This window comes from Sciurus vulgaris, assembly GCF_902686455.1.
Source record: "Sciurus vulgaris genome assembly, chromosome: 1".
Taxonomy (NCBI): domain Eukaryota; kingdom Metazoa; phylum Chordata; class Mammalia; order Rodentia; family Sciuridae; genus Sciurus; species Sciurus vulgaris.
This window is the reverse complement of record NC_136461.1, coordinates 174151624-174178718: the sequence shown is the minus strand read 5'-3', so window position 1 is coordinate 174178718 and position 27095 is coordinate 174151624. Positions and strand designations below refer to the sequence as shown.

Sequence of the window (27095 nt, the reverse complement as noted above, 5' to 3'; positions counted from 1 at the left end):
GGATTCACCAAGGCCCTGGCATGCTGTCTCACCTGCACAGGTAGCACCTGCTTTCTCCCCCAGAAAGCTGTGGGGGGGTGACGAGCCAGCCTGCTGTGAGGGAGGTAAGTGTCAAACAAAGTTTTGATGTAGTACACAAATGTGTCTTCCACATATAATCGGGCAGGTTTCAGTTCAAAACTGAACTCATTAACATCCAGTGGGACACTCCTGCCCTCAGTTAAGGTGACTCGAAGCTTGATAAAACAGTTCTCCCTTGTATTCTTCCAGATCTCTGCTGGAGGCAAGGAGACTCTGACCTTTGGGAAAACTGAGTAGGCTCTGTTTTTTCTCCCTGGCAGACCAAGACAGCAAGTGGAAATTGGACTTGTTATAGAGCTGGTTATCCAATTGCAGGTCCCCACAGTACACCTCCACACAGTGAAGCTGGAAGAGAGCGGCAGCAGGTTCCTCCCCCGGAAGGACGCCAGCCACGGGGGCCATGTGCAGGAAAACATTGTCCAGTGTGAGCCTCAGCAGTTCAGATGATGCTCTGTGGTGGGTGAGGTCATCAGACACTGCCAGGCTCAACTGGGTGATGAACACTCTAAAGGCAATGGTCTTCTCCAGAGTTCTAGAGGAGAAAGGGAGAAAGGGAAAAGGACATCAGCCTCCCTTTTCTTTCTTTAGTATTTCTTTTTTAATGACAGTGCCTTATTAAACACCTCCTGATGGGACATCAGATTCTCATAAGAAACAAATAAGAACTCAACTTTTAGTACATCGTGTCTGGACAGAGCCAGCCACAGTTGAACAGTATTGGGAAATGTTCCCAATGGGATTATTACAAGTTCCCGTCATGTTTCTGTGTGTGTTTCCCTTATCAACACCAGACTTTTACTCCCAAATCCCTCTAGTTTTTGTGCACTAATTCTCTGTCATGATGATCACAAGGCACAAAGATTAATAAAATAAATAAGACCCCTTAAGTTGAAAATATGAGGCTAGCAGAAGAGAGCTCAGCATGAAGCCTGCCTCCAACTGCCCCTGCAAACGCTCTGCCCTCCCTGTGTCCCCTTTCTGGAGGGGAACCACCTGTGCACCTTCTGGACCCTTCAAGGGCAGCATGGCCCTCTGCACTCACCTGCTCAAGACCATCACTCGAGTGATGCAACTCTGTCCTACAACATCTTTTCCCTCCTTACTAGCAGCCCATAAATGTGTGGTTATTTCTCTTAGAAAACACCTCAATCACTCACTTTTATGACCCCTTTATATAAAAACTCCGGAGAGTTTCCTACAGGAATTCTCTCCTATTCCCCTCCTTCCCTTCTCTCTAAAGCTCCCTACAGACAGGCTTTTGCTCCCACAAAACAACTTTGTCAGGTCACTAGTGACTTCCATTTGGCTAAAGCAAATGATGGACTTTCAGGTTTTTGCTTATGCAAGTTACTAATGGCATCTGGCATTATTGGCAACTCCCTCCTCCTAGGAACACTTTCTTTACATGTGTTCTCTTGGATCTTCTCCCTCTCTGTTCACTCTCCTCAGTCAGCTGTGAAAATCTTTCCCCAGTTCTCTTAAAGTGATGGTATTCAAGACTCAGCCCACAATCCTCTTCTCTTCCCCACCCCCACTGACCTCCTTGGGAGCTCATGACTTGGTCACTCTAATGACTTCAAACACTACTCATACGCTGCTGCTAAGAACTGCCCCTGAAACTCCAATCCTGTGTATCTAAGTGCCTATTCATACAGTTATTTAGATGACTGAGTGATATTCAACTTGCCCTATCTGAAATCTAATCTTTTGATCTATCCCTCACCCTATACACAGTCTTTCCCATTTTAGTCATCTTACCAGCTGTTCAGACCAAAAAGTTCAAGACATGCTGGATGTTACAGCTTGGATCTGGAATCTCTCCCCCAAATTGATCCCCAATGCGGCAAAAGAGGCTTTAGGGCAATGGTCGGATCCTTAGGGCTTTGGCCTTATCAGAGGATTAGTCCATTTGGTGGAGTAATAATTCAAATGCATCAACTAGGAGGTGATAAAAGACTATAGGCAGGAAGGGGCCTATAAACCTATTAACCATGTTGTATTTATTCTGTGTACATCCCCCATTCTAGACCAAGAGAATACAATCTCAATGCAGGAGTTTCAGTCTTTTTATTCATTGATGATCCCTAACCCCAGAACAGCAACTGTCATCCAGGAAGCACTTAAAAAATATTTGTGAATAAATGAATCAAGGAAGTGTAAGTAGATAATTGGACTGTTCTTATTTCTACCTCCAACGTATGGGTTGTAGTTATTGTCATTAGTATTTATGCCCTAGACAAAATGTTTCTGAAATTGTTGTGTAGGCTTGAAATTTTGGGCTATATAATTAAAAATTTTTTTTACAAACCCTTTCAGGCAATAAGCTGATTTAATATTTAATTTAATATTTAATTTTAATTATTATAAACAATTATAATATTGTTTGAAATGCTATAAATTCAAATTAGCAGCACCTAAACTAATGAGTTCTTAGCCATACATGAGAAGCACAGAACTTTTTTTATAAAGGGCTTATATGAAAGTGTGCAAGTTAAAGTTAACCTTACATTCTAATTAAAATAATTTTATGATGATAAAATGAATAAATGCTATTACAGAAACTCAAAATAAAGAAGTTACTAAATAAACACAACCCCACACCCATCTATTAACAATTTTGATTATTTCTTTTTCAGTCTTATTTCAATCTTTATTTCTAGAAATTTTATATATCTACGTAAAATATATGAAAATATATGTATGTGTATAATATATATTTGTGTGTCTATATGGACAGATAACACATAAGTACAGATAATACATAACCAGGATATTAATATATTCAATATTATATTCAGCTTGCTTTACTTTAGGTTATATTATATGTATTTTCTGTTTTTTGTGATATACCATTTGTGGTACATTTATGTATCACCTATTTCCCTACTGATGGGCATTTGTACCCTATCTGGCCATTATGTTTAGCAATATAATAAACATCTCTCTGCTTATCTTTTCCTTTCTTTATTTCCTTAACTCTTAAAAGTGCAATTTCTAAGACAAAGGGATTTTAAAACTCTCAATATATATTGCTGAAGTGCTTTCCAGGAAATGGCACAAATTATCATTGGATCACCATTGTTAATTTGATAAATAATATCTTATTTAAGTTTCCATTCCTTTGATTACTTATATTTCCTTCTCCCAGATTTCAAATTTTCTGTTCATATCTTTGGCCTTTAATTTTTTTTGAAAGGAGGGGTTATCTTTATATTATTCCTATTGAATTATATGAGATCTTTGATTTATTTACTTATTTTTTTGGTACCACCCCGGCATCAACACTAAAGGGTGTGTAAGCACTGAGCCACATCCCCCAGTCCCCTCTCCCCTTTAAAAAAATTTTATTTAGAGATAGTTAAGTTACTAAAGGCCTTGTTAAGTTGCTGAGGCTGGCTTTGAACTCACTATCCTCCCACCTCAGCCTCCTGAGCCCCTGGGATTACAGGAGTGCACCAGTATTCCTGGCTTGAGTTCTTTTAAATTTGGATATTAATTCTTTGCCTATTTCATGTTTTAAAACCTGATGGCAACACTCAGGTCAAAACTGTGGCTCTAAGAGGTGTATTTATATTTGATGCACCTCTAATTGCTAAGGCTACTAAGTTGTCATGTGGATACAGAAATGTTAATCTATATTTCACACTAACAACAGTGGTATAATTCTGAGATACATGTCTCAGTTCGTAAATTAGTTTGTTAAACTTATCACAGAAGAACTGGAAGAGGGATCCAAGAATGATAATATACTGCTACCTAGTATAGGTATGATTGAATGCTAATTACTAGTTCTAACTTATAGATCACACAATAATTAATCCAAAGTTTTAGGATGTATATGGGGATGAGAAAGAATGGTAAATAATAGATTTACAACTTTATAATGGGAAGGCTTACTACTGGGAAAATTACGAAGCCTACCTGTTGGTGTTGGTTAAAATCAATCCTGCTTTTCCTTCTGGGGCCACAGTGATGAAGACTGTGCCACACTGATGGACAACGTCCACGTACACATAGCCAAAGCCAGTGAGGAACACAACCTGCAAAAAGAATATTCAGAATCTGATTAAAAAGAAGTAAGAACACTACTGAAATGGTGACTTCAAATGTCTCAAGTTCTGATTCAATACCCACAAACACTTCCTGGTTATATTTCTTTATATTCATGTGTACAGGCTATTCAGCTGACTTAAAATGAAAACAAAAATCAAATCCAGATTTTTCAATATACAGATGTAAGGAATCACAGAAAAAAAAATGAATGGATGACGGGCAGGAGTGTCTCATTCTCTGCTTTTTTTGGAATTGGCAAATAACCCTGTATGGGCTGGAGCCCAGCCATGGGGCCAGCTTTGTGAGCACATATGAATATCTGTGGAAAAAAACTCAAGACTCTGGACTTGAAATGCAATGCACAAAACATTTCAGGCTTGTAAGTGTTCGCTTACTACTACAGGAGTGAGTGCCCTTCCATGTTGGGCACAAAAAGCATCCCCTAAGACACCAACAAGACAATTCATAACTCCGCCCCCTGAGGTCCTCACATAACTTGCAGGAAGAATTTTAGGTAAGTCAATTTGCCTAGAGTCAAAATTACTTTTTCTATCATGAGAACGTGAACAAAGACCTAAAAAAGTTCTATCTCAGCAGCCAGGTACCAGGCCAGCAGAACACATGTCCTATCAGCATCAAATGCCAATGTTGCCTAAATGATAAATATTCGAAAACAGAACAGAACTATGTAAAAAACAACTCTAAGAACATTATGTTCACAGCCAGGATTACCTGAGGGTTGAGGCAAGAACTTCCTTGTGCTTGGGAATGTTGGTTTTGATGATCTGTAGTATCAATTTAGTTCAAACTAGGCCATTTATGAATGTTAGGACAGCAAATAAAAGAAGAAAGACTGACAATTCCTGGATGAAGGAACAAAGCTAGATGCTTGCTTGACAAGTAATGAACGTATTCTTATTCTGCCCACAGGAAGCAGTACTGGAGAGAGTATACACAGACCACAGATTTAAACTTGGAAGCAATTTCAAGGTGACTGGGCTTCTTTCTTGTGTAGTGATTCCTCTCTCAGAAATCCTGGATGTCATCTCTGCTTCCTCCCTTCCCTATAGTCCTTCTCTGTAGTCCAGGAGTTATCAGATCTTCTAGGTCTGCCAGGCTATTGCTCAAACGTAGGCCCTTGTCTGCCATTCATTACTCCTGGTACCTAGAATACACTTTTCCCCACATAATTCCTTTCAAAGTCCTATGTATCTTTCACATACAGCTTAAAGAATTCCTATTCCATGAAGCACTTTTTTTTTATGAGAGGGTGGGTGTCAGGGATTGAACTGAAGGGCACTTGAATACTGAGCCACATCCCCATTACTGTTTAGTATTTTATTTGGAGATAGGGTTTCACTGAGTTGCTTAGCCCCTTACTTTTGCTGAGGCTGGCTTTGAACTTGAGATCCTCCTGCCTCAGCCTCCTGAGCTGCTGGGATTACAGGCCTGTGCCACTGTGCCCAGCCCACAAAGCACTTCTTTAATCTTTCTATTCCATTCCTCAGTTTGACACCCTCCTCCCTAATTCTTAAAGTAGTTAAACCATATTTCCATTTGATCATCAATTTTATTGTTTTAATATTAGTTACCCTGTTTTATGTATCTGACTCAGTCACTCTATTATAAACTTCTTAAGAGCAAGAATGAGTCAATTTGTTGTATCAATATCCTCTACAGACACATTTTCCAATGATTTCCCAAAAATACCTGTTTCCAAGGATTCTGTATCCTGATTTTTCTGTGTTTGTTCTAGGTAAGAACTGAACTTGACAATGATAAAATTTGAAATTAAAAATGGTTCAGCTCATGAATCTAAAACAAAATGAATATTCTTTGAGAAACATTCCTAATTATAAAAGTCATCCTTTTTAACATCATCTTCAGCCATTATGAAATAAGAACACTTAACTGTCCTAAGATAATAAAGAGAAGGCAAGTTGATGATTGCTGTTAACAGCTGGAGGGACTCAAACGCAAGCAAATTAGCCTAAGCTTTTAAGGTACTTTTTTCTTCTGGCCAAAAACCTGGACTATGGAGAGAGATTTTGCTGGGTGTCCCCTTCTCCCTACAATGAGAATGGAAGAAACAACTTTAACACATGGCTTCTCTCCTTGTCTTCTTTCCCACAACAGAGCAACAACTCACAACCTTAAGGCTTTGCATAGTACAGCTATAGTGATTAGGAAACTAGGTACCTAAGAGATACAGAAATTAGGCACCTCTGACCTTGACTCTAGAAATTTAAAGGAAATCTTTGCTTTGGTCTGATGGTTTGGTCATCCAATCATTCCATTCATTCCCTGATAAAGGCCTGACTGTACCCACAAAAAATCAGTTACCGGAAAAGACAGTCATACCCCTCAAGCGGCTCACAGCCCAAGTGGCAAAAATCCGAGTGCATAAATAATGAGATGAGAACTGGCTCAGGGCAGAGGTACCTGAAGTGCTTCCCCTTCTTAGGCACTGACCACACTGTGCTCCATGAAAGCAATGGTTTTATGTCCCTTTTCTTTAGTGCTTAAAAACAAGTACCCTGGTCCTTGGATGATTTGACTGGACATATCTGAAGGTGGTTCCTGAGGTACAACTTGTAGTGGCCATCCATGTCCAGGTCCCTCTCCTTTCAGTCGCAGAGCTGAATTGTACTTCTTGCCCCTTGCAGTTAGGTTTGGCCAGGTGACTAGTTTGACCAATGTTCTAAAGGTAGCATTGACATGTGTATGTCACTTGTAACTAAAAGCATAGAAGAGTGTATCTTTCTCCCCCTGCTGCAAAGAGTGAATACAGGGTTTCTGTTTCAGATCAGTGTAGGCCACTGCCTGTTACTGAAAATAAGTTTTACTGGAACAGAGCTATGCTCATTTGTTTATATACTGTTTCTACCTAATAAATAATTTGGGAAGTTGCAATAGAAACTGTAAAGCCTAAAGTACTATCTAAATGTAAGAAAATGCCTGCAGAATCCTACAACTCTTGTAGTTGTGGTAAACTGTTACACAATCAATGAGTTGTATATCTCAGTATCTACGCCTTTGTGTAGCCCCGTCCTATACTGACATTGGGTTTGGTTCTGTGACTTTCTTTGGCTAACATGACATCAGCAAAGAATAAAATTGAAAAAGTCTGCTTATTGGGGTCTGCCTTCCTGTTGCCATGTAAGGAAGCTGGTCTAACCTTAAGGAGGAAGGACCACATGGTGAGAAAGCTGCCTGGAGTTTGCAGCTGAGACTTCCTCCAGACACTCCCCTGCTGCATGCAGCCACATGTGTGAGCCCAGGCTCAACTGCAGGAAACTCCGTCAACTCCCAGAATCATCGTTTTAAGCCACTAGGTTTTGGGGTGACTTGTTACAATGGTGCAGATGCAAGATGATGCAGCTTTTATCAACCTGCGTCCCTGAGTGACCATGTAGAACAGAGCCCCTTAATGACAAATACTGGCATGTAGTGTGACAAGAAATAAACTCAGGATTACAAAAGGCAACATAATCTGGTTTATATACTAATGTAGATACTTGTAACAGAAATAGGGTTCTAGCAAAAACCAAAAATATGGTGCCCTGGATTAGTGTTCAGACAGTAAAACTAGACATTGAAAGTTACAAAAATGGGGATCCTCATTTTGAAATGTCAAAGTATTTAGTAAAACTGTTGCCTGAGGATACTGGGGATATGAGTCATAAACCTAATAAATTTGTAGCTCTAGAAAATGAGGTTCAGTAGTATGGGTTGGCTGCTGTTGGCTCTCTAGCAATGTAATCACAAAGAGATGAGCTCAGGACAGAATTGGCCAGGTTGCAAACAAATGAAAGAGAATAGTGAAATTCCAGAAATTCTAGGTCTTACAAAGTTAGAAATGTTTTAAACCTGCTATGGTCTGAATGTGTTCCTTTTATATTCATATATGGAAATCCTAATATCCCCTACAGATCACACTATTAGGCAGGGATCGGTGCCCTTATAAAGGAGGCCCAAGAAAACCCCTCCCTCCTACCATGTGAGGTTACAGTGAAAAGACGGCTATCTATGAACAAGAAGCGAGGCCTCATCAGATACCAATTCTGCATGTACCTTAATCTTGGGCTTCCTAAACTCTAGAACATAAACAGAGAGAACAACAGAGAAATAATCTCTGTTGTTTATAAGCTATGCAGTCTATGGTATTTTGTCATACTAGCTCAAACAGATGAAGGGAAAACCCCAAACACAACAAATAAAATCAGAAAGTCCTTGAACGTGAAGGTAGATTAACATTCAGCATTAGGACAGATCATAGGCATCACACTCACTACTAAAACTTTTTAAATGTTAAACTGACAAATGAATTCAGATTAAGGGTATAATTTTCCCATAGAAGCTCTCTTAAATTCATAAAGAGGTAATGAAGCAAGATAGCAAAGAAAAATGTCTTAGGTCAAGGGATATGGTAACTAGAAAATGGAATTCTAAAGAATCAGACAGGTAAGGAGTATACTGAATTTCTGAGAGATCACTATGATCCAGTATACTCATGAACCTAGATTGATAAGACACTGTGATTACCTGAGGCTGAAGACAAGCTTCACATGGCCCAGGAAGATACTCCTAGAGAGTGGATCCAGGAACCTGAACAACAGTGGTAAGAGTGCTCTCCAGAGTAGAAATCAGGGCTGTCAAAGGCGGTTTCTTGCTTCCAGGGTATAAGCCCTACCCAAAAATATACCTGGAAACATTTCAGAATTGCTATGTCTCATTCTTCCTGGTTTCAAACTGGACAGGTTGTTACTGTTTTTGTGCTAAGAAACAGAAGGGTGTGGCAGATCAGTTCAGATGTCTGTAGATCAAAAGGAATCACATCCAAACTGAGCACCACTCAGAAGTACTGAACTTCAAGTGTGATGCCTAGAATCTTCGGAGAGTGGACATTTATTTGTTTTATATGTGGGAAAGAATGAACTAAATGAATGATGGTCAAGAGGATTTTTTTGGGGGGTTGTTCATTACCATGGAGCAACCTAGCCAGTCCTGAACCAGGACATCATATTTACTTTCATCACTTTTCACTACTGGTATGTGGGGTGGGGAAAGGTTCTGGGCAACATATACTAACATACTTGCTGCTTTAACCACAAAACAGACCTGGGGATGCTCTGAGCTTTGCTATTTGAATCTGTGTTAGAGAGCTCTGATCAGTAAAGCTCTATCTTACCTAATGTGGGTATAAGAATATTCAAGGCCTAGGTCCTGCCCTCCTCTTAGTATATCATCTATTACTGTAATTACAAAACTTGTGCTTTTCTATGTGCTCAGTTATCTTTCCTAAAATGATTTTTCTTAAATTTATATTTAAGACAATTAAAAAATTATGCCAATTTAATTTTACTAAGTCAAAAAGTTATGCAGTGATAGAAAATAATGGAAAATATTCTGGAAAGTCTATCTTCCACACTCACCCCTCCTGGCATTCCCAATAGGCTCTATGTGCAGAAGATATGGGGCTAACACTGCAGCCAAGTTAAACTTAAATAATAGCTATCCCTGTTATTAAAATCCTTAAACTATCCCCCTCCTTCAGTTTTCATGAATTCTCTCTTCAACTGGCCTTCAATTCCTATTATTGGTCCATCTTGGCTGGGCCTTTTCCCTCTGTTTCAACCTGACTCATTCTGCCCCACCTCAAATTTTCACTCCCTTTCTTAGAAAGAATGAGAGTGTAGCCATCTCTTTTTCTTACCTCCAGTCTTTTCTAGCTACCTTTCCACAACCAAAATTATTCATCCAACTGCTTTTGTAAAGATCATTTTCTCCCCTCATGGAATTCAATTTAGTCTTAAAAATGATAAAAGATGATCATTTCCTACTTTTGCATCTTCAAGCTTTAGTGGCATAATACAACAAAACCAAAACTCTACCTCTTATTTTGGGAAGGAATAAGTTAAAACTCTACTACTCATATGTCTATGTAAGTAGTTTGTAAGAGATTCTCAACTAGGAAAACCATGATAAGCAAGACTGCTAGAATTCTTAGTCTTTGAAGAAAGGGAACAAGAGATTTCCATGTGTGCTAAGGAATTGATGTGTGGTCTGTTTTAAGTGGTCCAGAAGACTGGACAGTTTTCCCTGAGCTGGACTGTGTTTTAGGAATCGCATTGGTAGCAGTTATGAACACAGACTTAAGGGTAGAGAGGATGACAATGGAGACACCATTTAAGTCACTCTTCCTAAAATCTGAGATGGAGATGATGAACCAAAGGCCTAAAACAGAGAGAGGCACCAATTTCAGAGACATGTCTGATATATCCTTGACAGAAGCAGGCAACTTCCTGGATGTGTGAAGGAAGGAAGAAAAAGGAAGGCACTGGAATTCAAGAGGGAGAAGCCAAGTCTAGAAGCCAGGCCATACGAGTTTGAACTCCAGACTGAGTTATACTGTGCAAAATCACCTCTAGGGGTTTCAGACAGCATCATCCTTTGAAGGGACATGACAGGGACTAATGCCAATACTTTTGGAGTGCTTGAGAAAAAAACAGGTATTCAGTACTAGTTTATATCAATATTACTTAAGGCTTTGTGTTCTGGGAAACGTGTGATGGCATTAACTGAAGCAGAGATGCTAGGAGAAGATGGTTTGGGGTCTGGGAAATGATCATCTTGGTTTTAGACACATTGGTGTGAGTTGCCTATAGGTCTAGATCTTCAGTGGGTAGCTGGAACACAGAACTGGAGATCAGGAGGGACATGAGGGACGGACACACACACACACACACACACACACACACACAAACACACACATCTGGGAGTGATGGGTGACAGACAGTAGGTAGAACTATGAGATTAATTAGATCTACCAGAAAGGAAAGAAAGGGAAATGAATTTCTAAGATGAAAGTAGAAAATGTTGGATAGGGATGAAAAGATAAAAGTAGATATTCTGGATATAATTTTTCTCTCAGTATACTTTCAGAAAAATATTTTAGAGGATCTTTACTCTGAATATCTGTGGAAACAGTTTTGACTCAGCCAGAACAAACTAAAAGCACACAGGAGACTCTAGATCAGGGGACTAAGCAAGCATTCAGAAGTGGGTGCCAGCTTGCTTCTGGTCCTGAAATGGGGGGTGAGGGGGATGTGAGAGAGGTAAGCAAGAAGTCAAAATACCTGCACTACATATTTTCTAAATCAGATCTTCACTTGGATCCACAATTTTTTTGCTTTTCTATGTAAAAATTCCTGTATGGAGATAGATATATCTCTGAAAACTATCACCTGTTACTTTAAGCATCAGTGCCTGGGGTCACAGCTGTGTGATGTTTACTTGATGGACTGATCACACATTTGAGTTCTGGTTCACCAAGGAACTTAACAAAGTACTTCATGACACTCTTACAGAAAATCCTGCACATTACAGTTTAAAAGTACTTACAGGTATATTTTCTAAAAACTGTGGGCTAGATGATATAGTTTGGCATTATTGGCTGACTGGAGGGAAGTCTCCAGTGATCCTCCACAGTATACTGTAGGCCTTGGACTTGTCCTGTTCAACATATTTACTGGATGAACTTGGAAAATGCATGCTCACCGCATCTATAGCTGACATAAAGCTACCATGGATACTTAATATGTTAGATGACAGCATCACAATTTTTTTTAACAGTAATTTCAACAAGTTGGACTAGGCCAATAGCAACAAGACTTAATTTATTGGGGATAAATGTAAAGTCCTGTCATTGAGTTCAAAAAGTCAATTATATAGCAAGTCATACGATAAGACCTGGGGGATGTGGTTGACCACAAGTTCAATAATAACCAACAGTCTGAACTTGTTAATAAAAAGCGAGTCAATCTTCTACTTTATTAATGGAAGCACAGGGAGGTAATAGCTGGTTAGACCACATTTGGAATATAGCATGTAATTCCTGCTGCCAGATTTTTAAAGGGAACATAACACACTGGTGTGTTCAGACAAGGGTAACTGGTGATGGGTCTGGAAATCACATTTACTAAAGGAGTGACTCAAGGAACCAGAAATGTTTGGCCTGGATAAGGTACACTTGGGGAAGATGTTGAAGCCTCCATCAAAAATTACAATGTGGCTGTACTGAAGGGGAGGGATGTCAGCCCACGAAGCCCTACAGGGCAAAATAAGGATGAATGAGTGGATGCTATTGAGGGAGAGTTTTCAGTTGGATTAGGAAGAAGGTTTCCTATAGTCACCACTGGACTAAGCCATGACTATGACACTGGGACTTTCTGAGATAAGATGTCATGCAGACATTCTCGCTCTAGGAGAAATTAGAAAATGTTCTCTAACCTGTGCTTTGAAGAGCTTTCAGGTAGCGGTATCTTTAGTCAGCAGGACTACAGAGGACAACCAGTGACCTCAGTTTGGTGTAGAAGAGAAATAGCTCTGGGAGACCTGTGAGCACAGCCAGGTGCCAGCCTGATCCTGCTCAGTTGTAAGCCAGCTTAGCTGATTATTCTTTAAGCCTCAAACCTCTCATCAGTAAAAAAACATAAAAATTATTGTTCTTTACTGGATGAATTTAGTTAAGTCCTTAAAGGCAGGAATTATGCCTTAATAAGGGTTTGGTACTTGACAGACCCTCAATAAAATTTTTTTGAACAAATCAAAGAACAGATTGTGGAGAGCACTTCAATGGCACAGAGCCATGTAAACACAAACTGTCACTCTATGCTCTTCCCCTCCCAAACAAACAGATTAGAACCAGTGACACTGACCCCACTAAATACTTCTGTTAAGAGCCAAAGATCATGAGAATTCACCTGATCCTTTTAGAAGGAAATTCACCTGCAAAGGAATATTTGGAAGTGGGGAGGGTATTTCAAACTGAGCATTCTACTTTGCTCATTCTTCAGGGGTACATAAATTACTTTTCATAAGTTCATGCCTTGCATCCTTGAAGGCATAGATGAAGAGTCCCTCACAGAGACATGTTCCATGGCCCCTCAGACTGGCCTACTGTGCTCTCCTACAGCACACCTACTCCCTTCCCTCATTGCTCCCACCAGAGTTTATAATAATACAACTCTCCACGTGATTACTTCCTTATTATCTACCTTTTCCACATATAAACTCCCTGGGGGCAAGGGCTGCGTTTTTTTTCTTTTTTTTTTTTTTTTTTTTTTTTGTTCAGTACATTTTATGTAGTTCAATTTAATGTCTGGCTCATATTAGAATCTCAGTAACTACTTGTTGACTGAACGAATAAAGCAAGCTTTACAATGTTTTTGTTAAGCAGAAACTTCTATGTGCTCTCTTTGTGCTTTGTTTTGGTTTTTTAAAGTAATGTTTCCTAACTGTCAAAATAATGTTTCTATTAGATATTGAAATTCCATATACCATGACAGAATTTTAACCTATTTTGCTGACAGGATCAGTATAAAGGATCAGTATAAACTTGTTTCTTAGGTCTTTATTAATTTCGAGAGCCTAAAGGTTCCCCCTCCTAAAGTCAGGTTACCACCCACTGTCACATGATAATCAGCTGTCACTTTGGGACCTCTGGCTGAATAACCACAAGATGTCTTCTAACCAGGTGTGAGCCAAGGACACAACTCCAGAAAGCCCAGACCAACTTCATAATCTGGATTTTGTGGCCTGCCTGCTGAGGTCTTCTTGATAACTCTTGGTACAAAGAATACTTGTTTGTGAGATTATAAACCTGTTTGTGCACATTCTTTCACACACTACATTTAAAATTACAATATGAGATTGTCTTATTTACAAAACTGAGCCCAGGGACATAAGTAGGGCTAATGAAACCTAACAGAGTTTCTTCCTAGAGGCATAATGGAGATCTTTGGTGTTTCACTTGTGCTTGTTTAGGCCAGCTTTGAAACTCACATCACTTCTCTCAGACCAAGGGCTGAGGGGAGGTCCTGAGAAGACAAACCCACTCCTCCCAAGGGCTGCTCTTTCATCAGGGACACAGCTCCTTCTTTCCCCAGTGATTTATATGCCTGGGGTATTATGGAGAATATGTCGGTGAGGGTCTGAAGCATGTCCAGAGGAGGAAGTGCACCATGGTCTGTAGGACATATGGCACACAGCTCCTGAAAGATCAATGGGAAAATGGAACCTGAGCCTTTGCTGACCACGGATGATCAGGGTGTTGGAAAAAGCACCTCCCCTGAGCTTTGAAGTATCCCTGACTACAAAGGTTTGAGGAAATTTAGAGTGAATAGGAGCGCCCAAAATAGTTTGGCAGGCAGAATGCCTATCGTAAAGAATTTCCAAGTCATATATGAGCAAGATTTCAAAACTCTTCAAACCAATGCAGGGGAATTTAGGAACCCTTGAGAAGCTTACAATACTCACTTTGTGAATTAACAAGACTGGGAACATCTCCAGGAGCTGCAGAGACTCCACAAATTTTCAGTGTTCATCAAATGAGCACTGCTGGATGGAACGCACGCCCCTGGCTGCTGCAAGTGCAGGTGTTCAGTGAGTGGGGCCCTGCCGGCTGCTCAGTCATTCTTTTGTTTGTCCCTGGCCAGCCTTCATCTGTTTCCACAGCTACTGCTCTCCCACCCTCTTCTTCTTTCCCCTCTCTTGGCAGATCATTCACTCCAACTTCACAAATAAACTTAAGGCACTGAGAACCAATTCAACTAATTTCCTGGCCCCATCCCTTCACGTTTCTATCTGCATCTGTGCTCATCCTTGCCCCTTTCCCCTGCTGGAGAAACAGAGTGGTCTTTCTAGTCCAGTTCAACTACTTTGCCTGTGCCTTGGACCTGTGTCTCTGGGCACATCCTTGCTCATATTTTCCACTCTCCTTGCTTGGCTTCTCTCCCACAGTGTGTAGTACTTTCTCCCCACTGATCTCATTTTCTATGCCACACTCTTTGAGAAAACAACACGCATCTGCTCTTCTATTCCCTCACTTCTGCTCACTCTGAACTTATAATTTCTCATCATTATCTTACTTGGCCTTCCTCTAGGACTTTCCACCCTGTCACTGTTCTCCTCTGGATGCTTTCCTGTCACTCCACCCAGGTTCTCTTCCTACCACTTGTCTCCTTTTCCTCCTTTCTTTCACTGCTTTCTATTTGCAGTTGGAGTTTCCCTAGATTGCACCTGGTACCCTCTTGGCCTTCTTCATACAATGTCTCATTTTCTCATTCAGTTCATTCATTCAGACATTCATTTATTCTGTTGATTTTTAAGATCTTCCTGTGTTGATGGGTTCTCTGCTGTGGGCTAGGAATGCATAAGGTATTACCTAACTGCCAGGATTCTTGATGTAGTAAGAAATCATTTAAAGAAATAAGTGCAATTAAATGCTATACTTGCTAGAGGAGCATATAGAGGGGTTGCAGAGGGTGAGGAAGGAGGCTGCACAGAGGCTTTAGGAGAATCTTGAAATGAGAAAGAATGTGCCTGCAGGGCTGGGCAAGAGGAATCAAGGAATTCCAAGTAAAGAAGTAGCACATGTGGCACAGTGTTTCACAGCATGGACTTTGGAGCCAGGAAATCTGGATAAAATCCCAGGTTCTCATCTTGTAAGGAATGGGAATTAGAATGTGCTACTTTTACAGGTCTCATTTTCTATTTCTGCAACAAGCCCTAACTTGTATGGCTGCTGTAAAACTTAAATAACAGCAAAAGTGCTTATTAGCACAATGACTGTTGTAGAGTATGTGATTATTAAATAAGCCATTATAACTACAAATATATTTATAACTTTAACATGGATATTATAACCATTACAAAAGGATCTACTTCATAAGCTTGTTGTGAAGACCAAATGAACTAACAAATGTGAAAGAACTCAAAAAGTATAGCACAAAATTGTTCAGTCATAAAAAGGAATGAAGTTCTGATACATGCTATAATATGAATGAGCCTTTAAGAAAATAAGGGAATAAACTGGATACAGAGGGACAAATAGTTTATGATTCCCCTTGTCTGAGGTACTGAGAGTAGGCAAATTCATAGAGACAAGAAAGTCGAATAGAGGTTACTGGGAGTTGGGGGGAAGGAGGCATACCGAGTTATTATTGAATGGGCACAGAGTTTGTTTGGAATGATAAAAAAAGTTTTAGACATAGTGGTGATGCTTGTACAACATTGTAAATGTATTTAACACCACTGAATCATACACTTACAAATATTAGGTTTCAAGTACAGCAGAAAGAAAATAACAAATTCATATGCTATTTTCAACAAAATACCACTCACATTCAGAGTCTGACAAACAAATCAGGACATTTTCCCTGCTCAGGTTTTTAAAAACTATACTTACATTTGCTGAGGTTTACTAGTATAAAAATGTACATTTTTAAATTGGTAAATTTTCAAAAAAGGGAATTAACCTAGGGTTGGTATTTTGATCATCCTAAAATGTGGAAAATGAATTTACTTCTAAATAAAGAAGTCTAATAATTGTGCCTCACTTTTGACCTGTGTTAGATCCAAGATGACTTGATTTTTTCCACGTGCTCCCCCTGGTGAATAGTTGCATAGTATATTTTGGAGATACATATTTGTATTTAAGAATTTAAGTCAGATAAGGATGTAAAAACGGATACATAAACACCCCTACATAGAGACAAGTCCAGCATTTAGAAAGCTGCATTTAAAATAAAAAACCAACAAGGCTTCAGAAAGGGGAATTTTCCCTTGGGGCTTGGCAGGGACACAAGGCTTACTGACCTGCGTCCCCTGACTGTTGATGTCAACAGCATCACTCCACTCACTGGTTATTTCATCTGGCAACTCTGTCCTCAAACAGAGGCTAGGAAGTAAGTCTTTGGTCTTGCAGTCTGGATAACTGGAAACCTGATGATAGAGCTCATGATGAACTGAGCTCTCAGAAGGAATTTTTCTGCAATAAACCTCAAATTTTGGGACATCTGAAATTAAAAAAAGGCATGTGTAGACTTAGGTCTGAACCATAAAGACAGGGGTATTAAACATAACATGGTAAAATGAACTTCTTAAGAAGGGATGAACAATATTTTTTTAAACATTTTTCAGAGGATACATATATCTATTAAATAAAAAATAAACCTCCAGAAAGAAAGTTTTATTATTTAAAGTCAGTTCTATAAAATATACCTTTAATGTTTTCCTTTATAAGCACTGCTACTGGGCATCTGTTGTGGAAAATGACTCGAGGACTAGGGTCTTCTGAGAGGGTTAAATAAGTCACTCCAAAGTGTTCTTGATATGTCAATGCTATGGCCCTAAAATAGAATCAAATCAAATGACAGAGATGGTTTAGAAAAAAGTGCAAGTTCTCTCTCTTGATCATGTTTACTTGGATTAGCAATGTTCCAAACACTAAAATGCCTCTCTTTTATACCTTAGGGGAGATTTTTTTTTCCAGAAAAATGAGGACATTCCTTCATTTAATTTAGTATATTAACTGAATATTTACTGATTTTTTAAAATGGTAACATACTTATTGTAAGATATCCAAAAAATGTGAGGAATTATTTAAAAGATTAAAAACCACAACTCTACCACTCAGAGAGAACTACAGCTAACTCTACAGTCATCTCATCCCTCCACCCTTTTCCTCTATGCATATGTATCTTAAACTACTCAGACAGGGTACCATCTTCTCCAAAAGTGCTCAGTAAGTTCTGATAAAGGAAGAGGTGAACTACTTTAAGGACTACTTCAGAATGTGGATGTCTGTCCATTTCCATTATAAAAACAAAGACTTAAATGTTGGTTGTCAATTTTCACAAGATGGTCAGGCTTCACAGGATCTACATTTTGACCACCAGGTCAAAGGTGTATTGCTAGCAATAAGAAAAATAGCTGTCTGGGCACAGACTGCCCTCTGTAATAGAAAGAGAAACTCTCCTATTGTATGTACTACAGACTATCAAATGATATTTCATGTCAAATCAGGAAAAAGATTCTCTCTGAAGTTCAAATTACATACACTGTCAGAAGTAATAAAATAAATTAGTTAATTTGCTGAATGTGGTTCTTTGTTTATGCTTATTAAAATGGGTTAATAGCACATTAAACAATTTCCTGTTTGCCATCTATCCTATTTCCAATTTGCCAATGTGAGTTCTTTCCAAAGATCACAGTAGTCTAAGATGCCAAAGTGAATAGTGCATTAGCATTTGGTGAAAGATAATACCATCAAATGTGCACTACAGAGTGAGGGGAGGAAAGAGATGAGGAAATGGGGAGATGAGCAGAAAGTGCATTCCTTTTCAGAGTGAAGCTCTTAGATAAACAGGGAAGAGCCTTTCTTAGACTAATTTTGGAAGAGCTGGGAAAGCCGATCTCAGACAATTTTCTTTTGATAGCTATGAAAGTTGGGGGCCAAGCTAGAGCTACTTAGATTTAATATTTATAGACAAGATTAATTTATATTATAATTCTTTTTAAAAAATTTCTTTTTAGTTATACATGGACACAATACTTTTATTTATTTTTATGTAGTGGTAAGGATGGAACCCAGTGCCCCACATGTGCCAGGTGAGTGCTCCACCACTGAGCCACAACCCAGTCCCTTATTATAATTCTTAGAATTTTAAGCTTCATTTCCAAATGAAGTTTTGCTTCAAATTTTGACTTTTACTGTAAAAAAATTTGTTTTATAGACAGAAGTTTGTATACCTTTCAAGAATACTTCCTTAAATTCAATATGCTTAATATTATCTAAAACCAGAATATAAATTAGGGTAACCCCTCTTTGCAGGGTTAAGGCTGAAAATGTTGGTAAACTCAGGGATGTTTGTGAATGTTGTGAAGAAAGAAAGGATGTGGATGTGGAATAGGGCCTTACTACTATGGACAACTCCAGTTAAGCTGTTATCTTTTAAAATATTACTATTAAATCTTTGTATACATCAAAAAAGTTAGGATGGCTGAAGTCCAAAAACCTATAAATTCATGATCATGAGCATAAGGTACCTCCCATAAGGTCACAATATGTTTTCTTTTGTAGCTGTTATATAACCATAAATAAGTTATTCCTGACAGCTGTAGAAAGGATGGATTGCATGCAAAACAACCACAAAATAGAAGTCCAGTATGAAGAAACCATTACAAGTCTCTGCCTTGATTCTGTGGCTGTTATTTGCATAATTGGTATTGGTAATTGGCAACTGGTGTGCAGAAACAACCACAGCAGAGAGTCTTCTGTGGATCGTGTTTATCTAAGTTCTCTCTCTAGATGATTTTTTTGTGAAAAATTCCATTTTGAAATAAAAGTACAATATTAGAAAAGAAGAAGCTTTCCCAACTTGGTTTTCTCATATTTTAGCCTTAATTTCTCACCATTTTACAGAGGCTAAGAACTCCTAAAAGAAGGTAATCTTTTTCATTATGGTGTCTTGCTGCTATGCTATGACATCATTTTCCCAGGATAAGATGCATACAGAAAAAATCTCATCAACAGTACACTGGGACAACCCATATGTGATCACAACATTTGACCTATATACAAATGTCTATATACAATGTCTAAAAGTCATTAAAGATAAAAGTAAAATGTAGTCTTACATATGCGGAACACTGCACCTATTCTGTCTCTCAGCATCTCCATGGACAGTGACACTGTCAGGCAAAGAAGGGCATTCACATATATGTAAAATACCTGGTACAGAATCCATTTTCCCTAGAATTCCCGAGGGGCACTGCCACACTCTGTCTGGGAAACTCTTGTTTAACTAGAGCTGGCAGGCTCCAGCACTGTGAGCTGTCGGCACCTGCAGCAGGAGAAAAGCCCAGCAAAATCTGTTTCTGAAGTAAGGATGCATCCAACACCGATGGCCCAATGTCAGGCATTAAATCCCAGCAAGGAAGGGAGCTGGGTTGCAGAGCAGGCTGCTCTCCACCTGGGCAAATGCTGAAAGTAGCACTGTCAGGAACATGAAAATACTGGAAAAAGAAAAGACAATGCAGAGAGGGCATACTTACTACAACAATGCAGTCAAGTTAAGGTTTAAAAGCATAGCTTCTAAGAAACCATACCATGTATTCTCAGAAAGTGGCCAAGCTGGGAATGTGGGCCTATCGGTACAAGAAAGCCCTAATGAGACAATTAAAGTACTGGAAGCAGGGTTGCTTTTCTGGGCATACTGAAACATGATAGAGCTGGAGGTGATCTAAAAGATGATGCACAGTTCTCACTGGGTTCCAGGTATTGCAAATATCCCCATGCCACCAGGGTAGAGATACCATGTGCTGGGGAGGGAGTCCTCTTGAGCAGATAGGTTTGGCTACAATGAAAGGATGTGGCTTGGTGGGGATGTCAGGAAAAGAGATCTGAGTAAGATTCAGAACAGGAAACTGGGAGTTCAGAAGACAAATTTTATGTAAGGCTCATCCTGAGGGAGGAGCAAATTCCGATGGAATTTTACACTGTTTCTGGCATTAGTGTCTGAATTTTAGACTTAAAAAGAACCTCAAGGAATATATTTGAATCTCCTCTTTCACAGCTGAGGAAGCTGTTTGTTCTTATTTCATTTTTGTTGTTACTGTTGTTTGTTTTGTTTTGGTATCAGGGATTGAATCCAGGGGTGCTTAACCACACCCCCAGCTCTTTTTATTTTGAGATAGGATCTTGCTAAGTGCTGAGACTGGCTTTGCATTTGCAATTCTTCTGCCTCAGCCTCCTGAGTCACTGGGATTCCAAGTGCATGCTACCATGCCCAGCAGGAAGCTGCTTTTGACTGAGTTTTGTCCGATATCACAAAGCCAGGAAGTGGCAAAGGCCAGCCAGAAGTCAGAATTTCTGCTTCTGAGTCTGGGGTTTCCCCACTGTTCCAGAGTCTTCCTGAGAGGCTAGGGATTATCATGCCTCTTGAAAAATTCCACATCTGCCTGAAGCAGAGTCAGTGTTGGAAAAGGGGATATTCCTCAGCTATAGGGGCAAACTGGGTCTTCCCTTCTTCCAGGAAGCTGAGGCAAACAAGGAAATAGAGGATCCTGGGTGATGTCGATGCTGCAGATGCTGCTGGCTACAGTCATTTACTAAGCACCTATCCTATTTCCTTACTTAACTTATTTAATTCTCATTAAACCTACAACGAATGCAAAATGATGCCTATTTTATAGATGAGGAAACATCATCTGGTCCAATGTCTCAGGAAGTCCTAGAGTGAGAAGTAGGACAATTATCTAGATGCATGCTGATTCTCTTGTCAAAGCAAATGTTGTTGACCTCTATTTCTTAATTGGACAATCAACTGGGTACTTCTGGTCACCTATTTATTTTTTATCAATGAACCAGGGTAGAATTCTAGTGTTCCACATTTTTGTATATACCACAACACACTGTCTAAAAAATATAAGATTTTATCCTGATCAATTATTCTAATATAATTTTTTAGAAACAAAGTAAGGAATTAATAACTGCAGAAAAAGATAAAGAAAGATAATAGTTTCTCATATGATAGTTTCATTAACATTCTCCTTGGCATATTGTTAATTTTTTTTTTTAAAACAATCTCTACTTACTTTCTTAAAACATATCTAATCATTTTCATTGTACAGAGCTGAATCAAGAACACCTCTCAACATTCCTGGATTTATTTTCTACATGTTCTGCCATTGAGATGTTAACATAAACGAGCTGGTACATTTTCACATTCACTCTGTGTGAACACAAAGCTCACTGCCCCAGATCATTGGCTTGGTCTGTCCGTGGCTTGGTTTCGCTCTTGCCCTTGGTCCACTCCAGTTACTCAAACCAGCTCTTCAGTTGCTGCAACCTGTGGGCCAGATGTTTTCTTCATGCAACTCAGAGCTGGTCCTCGGGTGCACTGCTTTGCTAGTGGGGGTTCAGTGAACCTGTGAGAGGACCATGCGGGAGCCTCTAAGCAGATGGGGCGCAGGCAGAACTAATCCAGCAGTGTCAGGACCTGCTGCTTTGGAGGATTTCTGATCATTAATTACCTTGGAAGTATGACCATGAATCCATGCTTTAATTAGAGCCAAAATAAGTGGATTTCTCTTTACCTATATTCAGCATTAGCCTATTCTTTGCCCTAGGCTATAAAAAGTTAATCCTATTTGTTGTTAATTTAGCAAAATGTAGAAAAACAATTATGTTATGAATTGCTTACCTCCTTTCCAGAATGGGGTTTGGAGACAGATAACTGTGGTTTATAAAATATCTGATATGGTGTGTTATTGATTACTGTAGTCTTGTCTTCAATCTGAATAATCTGTATGCCTTGCTGTACCATGGAAGAAATGCAGAACTGACACAACTGTAAGATAATTGAGGAAAGGGCATTTTTTAAACACTATTATAAGGCATATGCAAATCTTTTGACTATCTTTAAAAGTTAGTTATATATTAGTTTGTGCAGGATAGCACCAGTTTACCTTTCTCCAGAGTACTTAATAGGATTCCCTTTCATTCTCCAAAATGCCCTGGCCAATACAGGGTTAGCATTTACTTTAACAAGCCAGTTATTTGTGCTACTATTGCAAGAGATTTGTGTTCAGATTATTTTACAGATTACCTCACACAATATTTATAAAGTACTTATATGTAAACAAATCCTACTCATCTTACTCAACAGAATTCAATACAGCATCCCTTCTCAAGAGCATCACAGCAGCGACCTCACAGAGTGCCTATAATGGGCTCAGTAGAGTTCTAAAACTTTAAAAGTGACAATGAAGATGAAGGAAACAATAATGATTGACCTTCATGTATTGTTACATCATGTACCCCACTCGTTTTAAGTAATTTAGGAATATTAATTCACAAATTCCTATGTATAGTAATGATATAGGGTTTTTTCTATTATTCCCATTTTACTGAAGATGAAAGTGAGATGCAAAAGGTCAGCACTTGTCAAGGTCTGGCTGGCGCTGGAACCTATGTGGTCTAGCTCTGCAGGGCTGCTCCTCACCACTATGTGCATTGTCTCCTCGCACTCCTGCATCACATGTGGCACTGATGCTTGGATGGTTACCTGCCTAAGGGCAGCCATCCAGTAAGTGCCAATCTCAGAGCAGCAGTTCTCAAAGGGTGGCCAGGGACTCGTATGGAGGATCTCCAGAAAGAGTACTAAGTTGAAAACTGTTTTTATAATACTGACATTATATTTTTCTCTTTAATTTCCTCATGAGCATACAGTGGAATTTCCCAGAGGCTATGTGACATACCATGTCATCTCTGATGGCTAATGGAATATGTTTAAACTCTTATGTTTAAAAAACGTCTTGGGGCTCAGTGGCAGAGCGCTTGTTTAGCACATGTGAGGCACTGGGTTCGATCCTCAGCACCACATGAAAATAAATAAACAAAGGTGTTGTGTCCATCTACCGCTAAAAAAAAAAATCTTAATTTTTAATCTGGTAAAAACTGATAGAAATAAAAGGTCTCTGGGGCGGGGGTCCCCAACAATTTTAAAAGTATAAAGGAATCCTAAGACTAAAGTGTTTGAGAGTTACTACTGAGAATAATTAGACATCACTGTATGTTCCAACAGTTAGTTCATTCATTCATTCATTTGCAAGCATTTATTCAGCACTTGCTATGGCTACTTTGTGAGGTACTAGAGGTAGTGGGAATTTGCCTGCATTGTTTCCAAGTTTTGATGGCAGTTCTCAACTTACAACTATTCAACTTTGGGTGATTCATGCTTACAGCTCTTTGCCATTTACACCCATGTTACAGCACTTTGGCAGGCAGAACATAAACATGTGTTGCCCAGACAACCTTGAGGAAATGGATACCAGCCTTGAACACTGAAGACCAAGTTCTTATTTCGGGGAAATTTATTTTTTAAAAAATGACCAAAGAACCCTAACTTTTCTCAAAAGATTCTTCAAAGATGCTCAAAAAGACACTATCCCCAAAGAAAGGTTATTCTGAATTCTACTATTCTGATAAATTCTACATTCTATTTTATCTCTTTCTCATTTGGGAAAGCTAAAATGATGAAGATAATTTTAAATACAGCATGAGACTTCCACATGTCACACTAGATATTATACTTTCATACATACAATTTAATGTGATTAGTTGCTATATTAATCAGCTAATTGGTTTTCATAGACTTTAGATTTATGCTGAAAAGCACACACCATTTGTATTCATTTAAGTAACTGCTTACGTATGTTTTTGTTTGTTTGTGTGTGTGTACAAATCCTACTAAAAACATGGGCACTAGTTGACTGTTGAAGAATTCCATCAGTTGAAAACTGTTATAGGAATTTCCTCCTTTAACACTGGTTCTGTGGAAAAAACAAACTTGTTCCACATAATGTCGCTCAGGATGTCCTTTCCAGGAATATAACCTCTGCTGTAGGAGTCTTTGTTCTTTCACTCAATGCTTAGTGTTAGCAACTTTACTTCCTGTTCTAAAAAAGGAAGCCAAAGTACAGTTTGTGGATATTTTGGACTAAGTTCATTCCCCTTTCATATACTATAAATCAAGTGACTGCTGAGTGTTCTGAAACAGAGCAGTTATGGGATAAATTATGTGACACAGCTTTTATCACTGGTAAAGAAAAATACATTGTAAAACAGAAGTCTAAGTAGTTAAGAAATCAAGTATTTCATTGTTATATATTATTTAGAACATGTAATATCAAAAAAGGATTTTAAAAAAGGGTAGGTTTATATTAAACAGTTTAAGGGAATGGCATGCTATTTCCCTTGAGCCACATCAACTCTGACCTTACCTTCTGATGTCCTGGGAAAGCACCAAGTCTTATTTCAGCATCAACAAACCCTTCTTCGTCCAATGTCACAACTTCACCATTACCTCCTCTTTCCACTTTGGAGATGTCAGATTATGGACTAGTTTAATTGCTAGACTTGTGCACAGTGTTTGTTGCCCAGTATATTCCAATTTGAAAAGCTTCCTGGAAAAATAATACCTCAATTATAAAGTATTTTTCTTAACTCTGGTATATTTTTTTAACCTCAAGCACCAGAAATTTTTTTCGTATTATATAATAGGTGCACTAAAACAACCAAATATCATTCCACTTTTTTTAAATAATAGCCATATACATTTTATCTTTGTTTCCAATGTCAATTTTGATTCACAATGAAATTCATGTTTATGGAAGGGGAAGAAAAACCAAACTTGAGATGTGACTATCCTATAAATACCAAGGCTTAAAAACTGAAAGCTTCATCTCATTTGACAAGGAATAACATGCAATATTAGGTCCATCCAGGTCAACATTCCAATTCCACAAGGTAATAGTATCTGATTATTAAAAAAATGGAAAATGCAATTGAATAAAGATGTTTATGGACTGGAACTCAAAAAAAAAAAAAAGAACTCAGAAATTGTTTTCTACCAGGAAAATATTTTATTTAGGAGTTATTTTCACTTCATTTTCTTATAGATTTATATGTCTTAAAATGATCTAGCCTTATAAAGTTAGTTTTATAAGTTAGAATATAAAATCTTCTGAAATTTTATTTCATGATTAGGTTTTTCTCTCTGTGTCCATGTTATAATTAATAACTGGGTAAGCCTTCATAATTATGGACATACAAGTCACTTATAAAGAAAAAGAAGCCTGACAAAAATGGTCATTCAGAAAATCCCCAACACCTCACAGATTTCAGAGAATTTAAGAATTGCAGAGATTATCAAGGGGATGGGTTAGCATATAATACAACCCTGTATCCTTAACACACCGAGAGATTAATCTTAACACTTGTCAAATATCCTGTACACAACAGAAATGAGCATGTAACCGGTACAAATTATCAAAATTTAATGATAAATCAACCATGAATACTACTGATGGGGGGAAAATGGGGGGAAATGTTCTCTGAATATCAAAGAACATTCCATACTCCTTATGTACATATCTATAAGGACAGTTTTCCACAATGCACTCATTCTGTTAAATCATAAATGTAACCTCAGAATAAAATCTAGTTGTTGGGAGAAGAATTATATTACTTTTAAAAGTTATAGTACCTGAAAATTAGGAGGAATAATAGTTTTGCCAGCAGGAACCTGTAGAACAATCTTCTCTCCTTCAAAAAGCCAGAGGTCCCACTTGGACTGATTGATAAGCAGGGCCCAGGGCAGAAGTTCTATCAACAAAGTTCTAACATATGGCTTCCAGACTGACAGCTTCACTCGCATTGGGCTATCCCACTGACTCAGCTGTTCATTCCTGTTCCAAATACCACATCCAAGAGACTCAATGAAATATGATGACTTTAGTATTCATGAAATATGTTTAAGGATTCCAGACACACAATGCTCCTGTAGGATATCTCTTCATATCAGTCATTCAATGTTGAATTTGCAAGCAGGAGAAAGCAACTTTTCATGCAATTATGTTGTACATTATGAGTAAAAAACTCTATAAATCTATCTACTAGATGACAAAAGGTCAGAATCTCACAAATACATGCAAATATCTTTTATCACACCATTTATGGTATCTTAATATTTTTGTGAAGTCATTTCTTAATGTTTATTAGCACATGTAGAAAAAGATAGCTGAAGACTGTTACCTGTCAGAATCCTTCTTATTATAGGGCCATGTAGGTTCAAGAGACTTTACTGGTCCATAGAATTCATCAAGGATCTGATTAACTGTACCTCCAGGGTGTATCTTAGTGGCTATTTGCTTAATGAGGGCTGTTGAGATGGGAACAGCACAATCAGAAGGATCATATTCTTCTCTAGGAAATGGAAAGAAAAAAATAAGTATCAGAATCCTAAAGTGGTCTATAATTTCTTTAAAAAACCTAACTAAAAATGTACTATGAACCATACTTTTAAGTGGCTTGAGTCCATTTTCCATGATTTAGGAAAGTATGATAGTTTTTGGATTACCTGGTCTTGGTTTTTCCTTCTTACCTGCCCATACTTGGGTGAGATCTCAAGTCACGCCTTCTTCCACTATAGAAATCATGTGTCAGTTAAATCTAAACTAAATTACATTTTTTGATGACACTTCCTGATTGGTTCTTTTTTCTTTCTCTTTGTTTTGAGTAGTAAATATTTATTATAAAGGAATAATACACA

At 38.4% G+C, this 27095-nt stretch overlaps 1 protein-coding gene across 1 annotated transcript; it reads right to left on the bottom strand.

Moving 5' to 3' along the window:
• Nucleotides 1-79: 79 nt before the first annotated feature.
• LOC306653346 (intermembrane lipid transfer protein VPS13B-like) lies at nt 80-27095 on the bottom strand. The gene is made up of 9 exons (XM_079126337.1): nt 26579-27095; nt 26031-26232; nt 24766-24948; nt 22185-22331; nt 19712-19995; nt 17200-17327; nt 16795-16994; nt 4003-4121; nt 80-613 (listed from the first exon to the last, which is right to left on the bottom strand). Exons 4-9 carry the CDS (start codon nt 22305-22307, stop codon nt 217-219), a joined length of 1251 nt encoding a protein of 416 aa, XP_078982463.1. The 5' UTR covers nt 22308-22331; nt 24766-24948; nt 26031-26232; nt 26579-27095; the 3' UTR covers nt 80-216.